Source organism: Gymnoscopelus microlampas (genome assembly GCF_963454915.1).
Source record: "Gymnoscopelus microlampas genome assembly, chromosome: 23".
Taxonomy (NCBI): domain Eukaryota; kingdom Metazoa; phylum Chordata; class Actinopteri; order Myctophiformes; family Myctophidae; genus Gymnoscopelus; species Gymnoscopelus microlampas.
The window spans coordinates 7731965-7743996 of NC_139960.1; the positions used below are offsets into that span (position 1 = coordinate 7731965).

General features: G+C 43.9%; 1 protein-coding gene across 1 annotated transcript in view; it reads right to left on the minus strand.

Annotated features, from left to right (window-relative positions):
• Positions 1-8808: 8808 nt before the first annotated feature.
• The window catches only part of gpr37b (G protein-coupled receptor 37b), a gene marked incomplete at its 3' end in the record, with an annotated part of 28967 nt that continues 25743 nt past the window's right edge, over positions 8809-12032 (minus strand). Inside the window, exons 3-4 of the mRNA XM_084049765.1 lie at positions 10094-10540; positions 8809-9192 (exon numbers count right to left, since the gene is read on the minus strand). Of these exons, the coding sequence (XP_083905891.1) occupies positions 8809-9192; positions 10094-10540 (831 nt within the window). The remainder of the gene's footprint in view (positions 9193-10093; positions 10541-12032) is intronic.

Here is a 12032-nt window from a genome sequence, read left to right on the forward strand (position 1 = left end):
CAGCCACCGTTGGCTGTGTAACCAGCGTAGTGTGAGCCTGACATAGGGCAGGGCTGTGGAGACACAGCCTGAATTCTAACACGTACTGTACACTGTAACCTGAAGTCAGCATTTTCAAAGGAATTTGTGGAGTTCGGTACAGAATTATCCGGCCTCTAGTTCAGCGATTCTCAGCCTTTTTTAATCAAAGGTCCCCCCCAGTTTCATATGCAGTAGGCTACAGACCCCCATTTGATATGTGTTTTACCCCTAGGACCCCAGTGTACATTGTAAAATAATCTGTGTTTGAGAGTGTACACATGACTTGGTTCCATTTGTACAGTCTCAGAGTTACAGGCCTTTAAGGATTCATTTGGTTCCAAACTATCAATCATTTAGCTGGGGATCCCCTGGTACCCCCTCACGGAAAAAACGGAAACGTGTTCCGACGGTCGTTAGTCAAACTTGTACAACGTTGTCAGCGGAGTATTTCATTCATGTTAAAATCTCAAACATTTCGCCAGATTGGAGAATGATTGTTTTGTTTGTGTGAGTGTGAGTGTGAGTGTGTGTGCGCGCGCGCGTGTGTGTGTACCAAAAATACCATGAACATGTTTTGTATATGTTATATTGTCATTAAAATCGTATAGTGTTTTGCCAAGTATTTGAGGGCCCTTGTTGTTTTTCAAAAAACAAGCCACATTCAAACGGCCATACTGTCGCTCTGGAATGGAGAATTGCGGCCGGCCAATTTGTTTTCCGTGCGTGTAATGAGCCGATCTCCGTGAGGAAGGAGGTCACGGAGAATATTCCATGATTTTTCAAAGGTACAGTAAAATCGCCGATTTCGCTGGCAAGGGGACGGTAGACGATGTTTTAACGCTGGCAGTCAATGAGTTAATGGGTTAATAATAGAATGGTTTGAACATGTACTGAATATTCTTTTTTGTTTCTGCATTTAATGGGAACACTTTTCCAGACCATCTGGATGAGTGACTTTATGTCAACATGCAGATGTAACGGGGCAGACCGTTGCTTTTATACAAACAATAACAAAACAATCAGACATTAATTATACATTTAGGATTTTTTTCTTTTAATATGCAGTTTTCAAGATAAAGTTCTTTGATAAACAAAGGGACGGTTTGACGTTTTTTTCTTCTTTTTTTGGCTAGTATATAAAAAGCTATTTAGAAACCAGTGAGGAGACAAACAGTGGTCGTGTGCTTACATGTTCAGGTATCAAATACAGAGAGAAGAGAAAGAAGAGACAGAACTTTACTTTACAATGGCCTTATTGCAGGATTTCCCAGACTTTCGTCTGTCAAAGACCCCCAAATAAATATAAAATGTGACTGCGGACCCCCATCTGAAAATATTTGGTGCGGGGGACCCGCCCTATACAAGATTTGTGTTGTTAAAATGTTTCAATGTATTTATTTATTTTTCTGACAACGTGTCGCATTGGGACATGTTGTGAGCTTGTAGATGTACAACTGTATATGGTTAAAGTGGTTAAAAAGATGTTGATGCTATAATAACCCATTTTGCTCAGGACCCACTGAAACCCCCTCAAGTTGTTCCATTTTCCAGAAGGTGGCAAAAACATTTCCTTTTCCGGGTCAGTTTCCCATAGCTTAATTTGTTTGGTTCAGCAGCAGAATAGATTTCATTCGAATGTTTTTTTAAATATTCAACTAAATCAATTACTCTGATTAATCACTTAAACCCTATTGTATACAGTATTGTACAACGGTGTTGCACAAGAAAAGCTCACCATGTGTCACCAATCTGCTATTTCTGAAAATCGATAATGTTATTAAAACATCTCTTTAGCTCGATTAGCAGTTGCACCCCAAGTGAAGTTTTCCCCTAAAACTTAGGCCAGGGGTCTTCAACGTTTTCAGGCCAAGGACCCCTTGGCTGAGAGCGAGATAAAGCAGGGACCCCCATTATATATTGTGTAAAATATGTATTTTTTCATAGATTTCATAGGCAGCTTCATAGACTTGTTTCACAGCACTATCATGTTGGATTCATGATAATGTGTATTTCCAGACATTTAACCATGTACTTAAACAATACTTAGTAAACCTGACCTTTCACTCTGTACTTAGTCTGCTCTTTTTCCCCCCTATACCAAACCACTTTGCCAAAAATAGCAGATCTACAAGCGCACAGCGCCTCGCGGCGCGAGGCGTTGTGTGCTTGTAGATCTGCTATTTTTGGCGAAAGTTCTCCTCAGAATAGGGATGTTTGGGTGAAGTGGTTAATGTAAAAATCACATACAGATTTGGCGGACCCCCTGTAGTAACTCTGAGGACCCCCGAGGGGTCCCGGACCCCCTGTTGAAGACTTCTGACTTAGGCTATAGCAGTGAACACAGTCAGGACACACTGGACTAAGACCATTGTAAATCAAAGTGTTTGGAAAGAAGATAACTGGAGTTCTCAACAGACATCTATCTCACTGACTAAGAACCACTTCATCAATAAGATTGAACCACAGGTTACTTTTACTACACACTGGGCCATTAAGACAGGGCTACACTCCCGGACAATATGCAGAAAGGAGATAAACTCGGGGATTAGGAGGTCAAGTCGCTCTCATTTCCATCACAATCAGACTGTAAACCTACCCATCTCTTGGGTCAGTGTAACTTGTGTCAGCACACTTTTTATCTGAAAGTACATGCTTTTTTATATTATCCATCATAATGCATCCAAATATTGAAGGATAGGAGGGGCTCATACTGTAGTTTTTAACCATTTAAGCCCTGTGTAAGTCATGTAGTGAAAATAGCCAATCTACAAACTCACAATGTATCGCCAGATACAAATGAACATTTGGGGAACATTTGCCAAAAATAGCAGATATACAAGCCTGCGACAAATGTTCCCCAAATGTTTTTTCAATTTTGACAAATTATTTTCTTTCACAGAATGTTGGTCTATTATGATGTGCCCTGAATAGGGACTTAGGGGTTTATGTGGCTCATATACTGTATGTATAGTGATTAATCTAGATTAGACCAGATTACTGTATATCATAAAGCTGGATATTGAATTGACATTGCTGATATGATGGAGAAAAGAGCTGAATCGACCTCCACCCTAAGACCGAGAGATAGAAAGAGAAGGGCGAGAGACTCAGAGATAGTGTGGCAGGCAACACCACGAGAGAGAGAGAGAGAGAGATAGAGAGGGAGAGGGAGTTTGGCAGTGCGGAGTCGTATGCAAAAAGATCCATCGCAATATCGAGTACAATATACAGTACCAATGGACATCACACCTGGGTCATCACGATGGCTGACCTCAGTTACTGCAATGGGATGTAGAAAAAAGCCATTCCCTGATGAAAGCATTTTTTTTTTCACTCAATAAAAGCCATTTGAACTCATTTTGGAAATCCGTTTGTCCAAGCCTACCATTTTGTAAACCTTAAGGAGCTACAGTAAGTAAGATTTCTGTCTGTTTTATCTCCAACGTACAGTAAGGTACCAGTCGTTCCCAGCCCTGTTCTTGTCTCACGTGGAGAAAAGCCTGATAAAAACCTACAGCAGAAAGTATCTATAGGGCGGGACTTACGTTGCATATACTTCCCAAGAAAGTTGTCTTATTTGAACAATGTAAACTATTCTGCCAAGCATCAACAAGACAACTGCTGATAGGATTTCGCAAAATGAAGGCAAAGAAGGTAATTTGCCCCTTATAGCAACACACGATCCTGGCATTTCTAAAGTATTAGTAATATATAAGTACCTCATCCGATTACTCTATCGATTCCTTTTTCGATTAATCAAATCATTGAGAACATCTTTTATATATATATCAACAAATCAATCAACCACTATTATTACAGTTATTTAATGCTTTGTCGCACAATGGTGTCGAGCAGAGATTGTGAAAACAGCAGATCTACAAGCTCACAACATAGCTTATACTGTAGATCGTCTATTTTCAACATTTTCGCCTATAATGACATGCCCCAAAATAGGGAGGGATCGATTATGAATTCAGTGGATTTCAGAGTGGTGCTCGGTATTGGTTGTTGTGACCCAGGTCTGATGAGCAGAGTGAGGAAAACAGATTTACAGTACAATACAGTCAAGTTACACTGTAAAAAAAGAATAAAAATAAAATAACAAACACAGTCCATTGGTTCAACTCAAATCATCTCAAGTGATTAGACGTCAGGAAAGGTTTGTGTGCAAAGCACACGTCTTCCATAGACAACTACTAAGAGTCCAGTCAGCTTTTAAAGTTAAGGCATAGTATGTATAAGTTGCCTTGTGTTTTTACATAACAAAACAATATAAATAGTTTTAGAGGGTATAGAGGGAAATAGGCTCTATTCACAGCAGCCATATTATGAAGACATTCACAGGTGGTACCAATGATACTAATGAAGGCTCTGTTCCATTCTGGTCAAACAGAGTCAGGGTGCTGATATTGTGCATGTTGGCTCACTGGAAACACTCTGTTACCAGTGGGTCTACAGTTGGGGTCCAGAGACCCTCATGGGCTTCCAAATGGCCCCTTACAGGTGTGTAAATGGAACCCTTACGGGTCCATTTGGTTCCATCTGTACACTCTCAGAGTTATAGAGGATATGCGTGTGACATCATCATCAAACCCGGAAGTTATGCAGGAATGCCTACTGAGTGTCAAAAAAAAACTTTCTGGCCTTGGCAGCCCATGCATCCAAACAGAAAAGTCATATCTGATTGCATTAAACAACATTAAACAATGTTAAACTCACTTTGCATGTTGCTTTGCCACTCGCTTTGCCACTCGATGTGCCATTCACTTTAAGCATGCGCATATCCTCTATTGGGGCCGTGGAAACCACTGTGCTAGACTAAATGGAACAGAGCCTTCATTAGTATCATTGGTAACACCTGGGAAGGAAGTGATAATATGGCTGCTGTGCATAGAGCCTATGATGGGTACATTTCTGTCTTTATTGTTTTGTTATGTAAACACAGGGCAAAGTTACACACTATGCCTTTAAAATAAAAGTTACATACAGTACGTATTCACTGAAAATGACGTCTTCTGTCATGTGTCTATAACTTTGGTGGTGGTCATTGGATCTGCCAAAAATAAAGACATTTAAAAAGGTGTGATGGAGGCAATCACTACAAGGCAGTAGTTAAGACGGCAGTGGTGGAAAGTAACTAAGTACATTTACTCAAGTACTGTACTTGAGTTCAACTTTGAGGTACTTTGACTTTACTGGAGTATTTCACTACCATTGTCACTCCTTAAAGGACCACTTCACCTAATTTTGACTTATCTTCATATTGGTCGGTCCTCACTAATGCTCATTATAATATGGTACTATGTTTGCCTACTCAGGGCAGTTCAGAAACCCGCCTCATTCCATGTATTTCACGGTCCGCAGACTCAAACTTCAATTCGGCTTCATGATCCCACTTCCCAGGTTGAATTTCTGCACTTCCCATGTGTTCATTCAATGTGACATAACTGGTCCTTTTTCATGTCATATTTAATTTATTGTGAGTATTATGTCAGTGTAGTGTCTGCTGTACTGCAAGCCACATTGCCCATTTGGGCCAACAGAAGTCAAAACAGGTTGCACCTCAAAACTGTGGCTTATACGCTTGGTTTATACGTAGCTAAGCATTGTGTCGCGCACAGAAAATATCTGATCTGAATAGCTCACAGGTCGGCTGTTTTGGGTACGCGACACTGGCACGCCAACTAAGTACAAACCAGGCCTTAAACTCCACATGACTTTAACTTGTGATTGCAAATATATGATGTGCTTCTAAGATACTGATCCTGGAGTGTAGTGTTCAGTATAGTATACAATGCAGCTCCGTTACTTTCGATGGTAAGTTGAACCAATGGATGTGTTGGTTTACAGTGCAATCTTCATCAGAGCACCAGAGAAAGTATACAGTATGCAGTGTGTGTGTGTGTGTGTGTGTGTGTGTGTGTGTGTGTGTGTGTGTGTGTGTGTGTGTGTGTGTGTGTGTGTGTGTGTGTGTGTGCGTGTATATACAGCCCAAAGTGTAAGGCGTGACACAATCTGACAGAGTAGACTAGTGCAGACATATTTTGCAGAGTTCATTAAATAAAGTCCATTCTCTCATTCTGTATTCTGTGGCGTTCCGTTCCATTCAGCACCGATTCACTCTAATTAGTTCCATTCTAGAAAGTTTCAGTACTAGATTCTATTCCGTTTTCATTTGATTAGAATATTCCAAGTTGTTCCGTATGCGATTAATATTTCATTACACATAAATGCGTTCCATTCAGTTCCGGTCGGCAGTGTTCCGTTCCATCCCGTTTCCCGTTCTTTTTTCCATTCTAATCCGTTTAAGACCGTGTGAGTTGTGCTGAGACCAGCCCAGTTAAGTTCCATAATGAGTTAACACAGTTTTTTAGGCATTTTGTTGCTGTGAACATGTGTAACCCCCCCAAAAAAACAAAACAACGCAAGACAATTGAGTGTTTCCGATCTCATCTCGTTGGCAGAGACTCTCTGCTTTAGCTTATTGTACAAAGGCTTAGTCCCAGAGCCGTAGAGGGTATGTGTAAGTGTGTGCGTGCGTGCATGCGTGTGCGTGTGTGTGTGTGTGTGTGTGTGTGTGTGTGTGTGTGTGTGTGTGTGTGTGTGCGTGCGTGCGTGCGTGCGTGTGTGTGTGTGTGTGTGTGTGTGTGTGTGCGCACGCGTGCTTGCACGACTTTAAACAGACTTTACATGTAGTGTATAAGATATGAAACCCGTAAACTGAATGGTGTATATCCATTATGTAGCAGTAGTGGCTCAGACCCTCTGCCTGATGACCTAAAGCCTAATAACTCCCCCAGTGCAGTGTTCCCCATACGTGGGCTTATTGGTGGCACCCCACCTCAATATCAGACAGTCGTCCCACCACAAATAGATTTCCCAAACCTATACTACTACCAGGCCTTCTTGTGTTGCATGTACAGTGCACATCATCTTTTTAATTCTTTATCTTTCTTTATTTTTCTAAGGGACCTCAATCTACACTGTGGTTAATTTAACTCCGAGGGTACACCATTTGTGCTCTCTATGAGTTACAGACCCGCAAGGGAACCCTGGTTTTGAGAGCCTAGTATAACAGACCATGATTCGAACCTTAAGACTGCTACGTAGGTCAATCAAAGGGGAATGCAAAGGGAGTACGTTTAAGTAATACAGTACGAGGTCTTAGGTTGGTTTTTATTTAGGCTTTAGAACGTGTCCAACAGGGACGATCCACAAACAGTTGGAGCCAACCGACATCTCGTTACTGGGAGTTTTCTTTTTTCTTCTGTGATTTTGGTCCTTTAGTTAAAAGCACCCCAGGCTATTAAAACGTCTAAGCTTAGCCTGGTAAAATGAGAGGCTGTAAACTAATGTTATATACTTTGAAGGAACAGTATTAAGATCAGGCTTGGGACTTAAGGATTTTGGGCACTAGCTGAATGAGATTTGGGCTAATGTTTTCATCCACTCATACTAGAAAAAATTACCAGACTACGAAACAAACTAGGCTTGCAGTTACCTAGTACAAGTCTGGCATCCCTTACTGAGGAGTGGAATTTAAGGATTTGGGTCACATTATTTGGCCGTCATTTGAATTTACCCCTCGATTTTATATTCTCGCTATTTAGAATACGAAGTGTGAAAGTGTAAAGTGTGAAAAGTACTAACCATGGGCTAGTAGACACCTCAGTGGTGAGAGGGAATGTGCGCTGACTGTGCTCCACTAGCAGTTGGAACCAATGGGAGATTAACTGCTTACTTTCAATTCGTCTCCGTGCAAAACTGTAGTCTCAGTTTTCAGAAGGTGGCATACCTGTTTGCTGTTCCAGTTCATTTTCCCATAGCTTCGCTCGATTGGCTCGACAACCGGTTTGAACCGGAAACAGATACACAACTTCAGTCCAAATCTGCCGACCCAATCAAACAAAGCTATGGGAAAATGAACTGGAACAGGAAACAGGTACGTGGCACCTTCTGGAAAAGGGAACTACAGTTATGCACAGAGCCTGTTGTTTCCAGTGTATGTGAAAAATCTACGGTAGTCCAGCTTAGAAAAAACACCAACAACTGTGTATGAGCGAGCAGCGGGGTTATAGAAAATCTCCACACCTGGCAGGGAACGTCGTCAATCCGCCAGTGAGAGAGGACGCAGCAGCTGAGTACCCGGTTTCAATTTCTAGCTGGGTTGATGCCAAACCTCCGCTAGTCCAAGCTGAGGAAATAATGAGCCCGGGGGCCTAAAGCTTCCACCCCAGTGACATAGTAGTGGATGGAGGAGGACAACTTCATAGCATTTAGACCAGTGATTCTCAACCGTTTGAATTTCAAGGACCCCCCCCCCCCCCCCCCCCAGTTCGATATGCATTAGTCCGCCGACTAATATCTCTGGGCCCCCCCCCTGATCTTACACTGCAAAATGCTCAGTGGTCCAAACGGACCCGTTCCGTTTGTTCACTCTCAGAGTTTAAGGCCAATACATGCTCCTTCCGGCGCCATGAGCGACGCACCGTTTTGGAAGGGCTTTCCAGTCTAGGGGTGCCGGAGTTCTGGGAAAAAAAAGAGTTCTGAGATCGCCCATCAGAAGTTCCGAATGACGTCAATTCGTAGTCACATCACCTCCCCTTCCGAAAATCTCGGAACGAGCTTGTATTGGCCTTCACAGACCCCGTAAGGGTCCATTTGGACCACCTGGCGGTCCCTGGAAACCAGTGATTTTTAGACCACCTCCTATAGCATTTATACCCCAGCGAGGCGGAGGAGGAGTAGGACGAGGAGGTACGGCCCCCCCCCCCCGCCCTCCCCCCCTCAGCAGTTCGACCCGGCCGGCGGGGTGTAGTTGCTCAGCTCCCGGCGGATGGTGCTGAAGGGCGACAGCTCCAGCTCCGTGGTGCACTCGTGCTCGTTGTCGTCGCTGGCGGCGGCCGAGGAGGGCGCGCGGTCGCAGCAGCACGGGCAGCAGCAGCAGCAGCACTCCAGGAAGGCGCGGCCCAGCGGCCGGCACAGCAGCAGCAGGAGCGCCGGCGTGACGGCGGCGCGGCAGAAGAGCAGCAGCTGCGACAGCAGGTGCAGCACGGCCATGGTGCGCTCGGGCACGCCGGCCGCCATGTACGCCGACACGATGTTGCACACGTTCTCCGGCACCACGCAGGCGCCGTAGACGATGGCCAGCGCCACCACGGTGCAGTTCATCTGGACGGACACACAGACAGACAGACAGACAGACCTTTATTGGTCTAGCGAGGGGGATTCAGTCGCCAGGGTCAGCACAGCAGTTTGAGTACAGATACAGAGATTTTTTTTTCAAGGACAGCCAAATTGATTTGATTTGATTCAACACAAAACACTATGCAGAAATGAGTACAATCTAGGGCTGCAAGATTATTATGTCGATTACCTTTTGGATTAATCGAAAAATCAAAGAAGTGTGTTTTTAATATTTGTATTAACACATTGCCTGCCAAGGACGTATATTTTCCTCCTTTTTTTGAATGATCCCTTGACTCTGAGAGAAGGAATGGACCGATGTGACAACGTCCCAAAAAAACGTCACTTCCGTCCACTCCTATGTTGTGATTTGTAGAAAAACACATCGGATTTCTTCTTTTTTTTGTGAAAACGAGCCTTATTCAACGGGCAATAGCAACAAAATGGCCGATCGCGGTAAAAATGTTTTCATTCCATTGAATAGAGGAGACCCTCCCCCTCCCCCCCAGACACCCTTTGTTTACATCTGTGTACACATCGCGGCTCCCGTGGCTCTCCAAAGATCGTTAATATAAGGTAAAAACGCTGGCATGGATATGAAAATCAATGTTTTAATTCTGGCAATCAACATGTTAACCACTTAAGCATAAATTAACCACTTAAGCATTATTTAATACTTCCTCACACAACGGTGTCGTGGAAAAATAAGTTGTGATGACCCACAAATTGTTTTTTTTAACAACATTTTTGCCTATAATGACATGACCAAAATAGCGATCGATTATTAATCAATTATTTCATTATTTTGTTTAATTATAATCGATTAAATCAATTATTAGTTTGATTAACCGTTGCACCCCCAGTGCAAACCCCAGCGGCCAATCACCTGGCTCTCCAGGCGGATCTGCTTCTTGTTGCCGCGCGCGCTCGACTGCTCGGCGCGGCGGATCTTGCGGGCGGTGACCAGCGAGCAGCCGATGGTGAAGAGCGTGGGCAGGCAGAAGTAGCAGCCGAAGCACCACCAGAGGCGGGCGCCCTGGTACGTCAGGCCCAGCACGTACAGCGTGTCCGGCAGGCCGGTGGAGATGCGGATGACGCAGCGCTCCACGGGGGGCTCGTCGGGCAGGTCCGTGTCCTCCTCCACCACCAGCTGACGGATGAGGAGCTCGGGCAGCGAGAGGAGGAGCGCGCCGATCCAGATGACGGCCAGCTTGGCCGTGGTGGAGGTGCAGTTCTCGATCATCTCGTAGTACATCTGCACGTTGGTGGCGGCGCGGAAGCGGTCGATGCACAGCGCGCACAGCGTGAAGGTGGTCACGCCCAGAGACGCCACCTGGAGGGGAGGGGGGGAGAGAGAGAGAGAGAGGGAGAGAGAGAGAGAGGGAGAGAGAGAGGTTAAAAGTGATTTTACTAACATTAAATCTAAGAGCAAATTAAAGAAATATTTATAGCACATTACACAGGCTGAAAGACACAAAAAAATGCCACCAAGAGCAGAAAATGTAGAGAGAGAGAGAGAGAGAGAGAGACGAAGAGAAGCTATAGTAGCATAATAGTGTGTTAAGCACTTATATTCCTTGGCACGGGCGGCACAATCTCTAATGCCTGTTGAATAATCATAATAATCCCTCTTGAATTTAAATTGAGAGCAACTGAGAGACTGACAATGAGAGGGAGGTAGAAGTAGAGAGAGGGGGGGAGGAGGAGAGAGTATATTGTATAATGGCATATATGATTATATATTCAGTTTCACAAGAAGACATACTGTAGCACTTGTACACAATATAACTGAATTGGCTGGACATACTCTAACAAGTCTTAAAGGGATAGTTCACCCAAAAAGTTACTTTTTTTCTATCGATTAGTCACCCCATTGAGACTTAAATTCATTCATTTTTGGTCGGATTCCCAAGCCATTTTTGCCGGTGAACTATCCCTTTAAGTTTATATTCAAGTCGCGCTGTTTCTGCAGGAGGTAAAACCCCCATTCCAGACTGCAGGCTGCCAAGATGGCGGAACATAGACTACAGTTTACGTAGTCACTGATCACATGACCCACCAAATTGATTCTCTGGTTCTTAGGCTACACAGAGGGGAGGGTGGGGACTTTTTTCTTATGTCCACACAACAGCTCTAAGGTGCATAAAGGACGTAGTTTAATGTTGAATATGAGTGGTATTCCCCTTCAAGTAACAAAACTAATCTGGGTACTTCTTCCACCACTGACTGTAATTAAACTGTACATTGCAGTCTGAAAAGCCCCTTCGTAATGCTTCTAGAATTGAAGAGGGAATGTGAAACAGATGGCACCCAAAATGGAGACAGAGGGATGGAGGGAGGAAAATACACCCATCTCTGGGTGTATTTTCTCACACCCAGATATAGGACCACCTGGAGTGGGAGAGAATGGCAGTTATGTAATCACGTTATTTACAGCTGCCCCAACACAATATCACTACCAACTCAAACTACACTGTCAAATCCTGTGTTCATTTCACTCTCAGAGTGTACAAAATACGCAAACATTAGACAGAAATAGCGGATATTTTCGGCTACGAGATTTGGTGTAAAGGGAAACAAAGGAGCGGGTTCAAGGATAGGTTCCCTGGGGGATCTGGGTCAATGACGTATGTAGGGATTAAGTTGTTATAACAGTGACGGACTACACACACACACACACACACACACACACACACACACACACACACACACACACACACACACACACACACACACACACACACACACACACACACACACACACACACACACACACACACACACACAAAAAAGTCAGTTTGTCAGTCAACTGTTATCTTAGCACG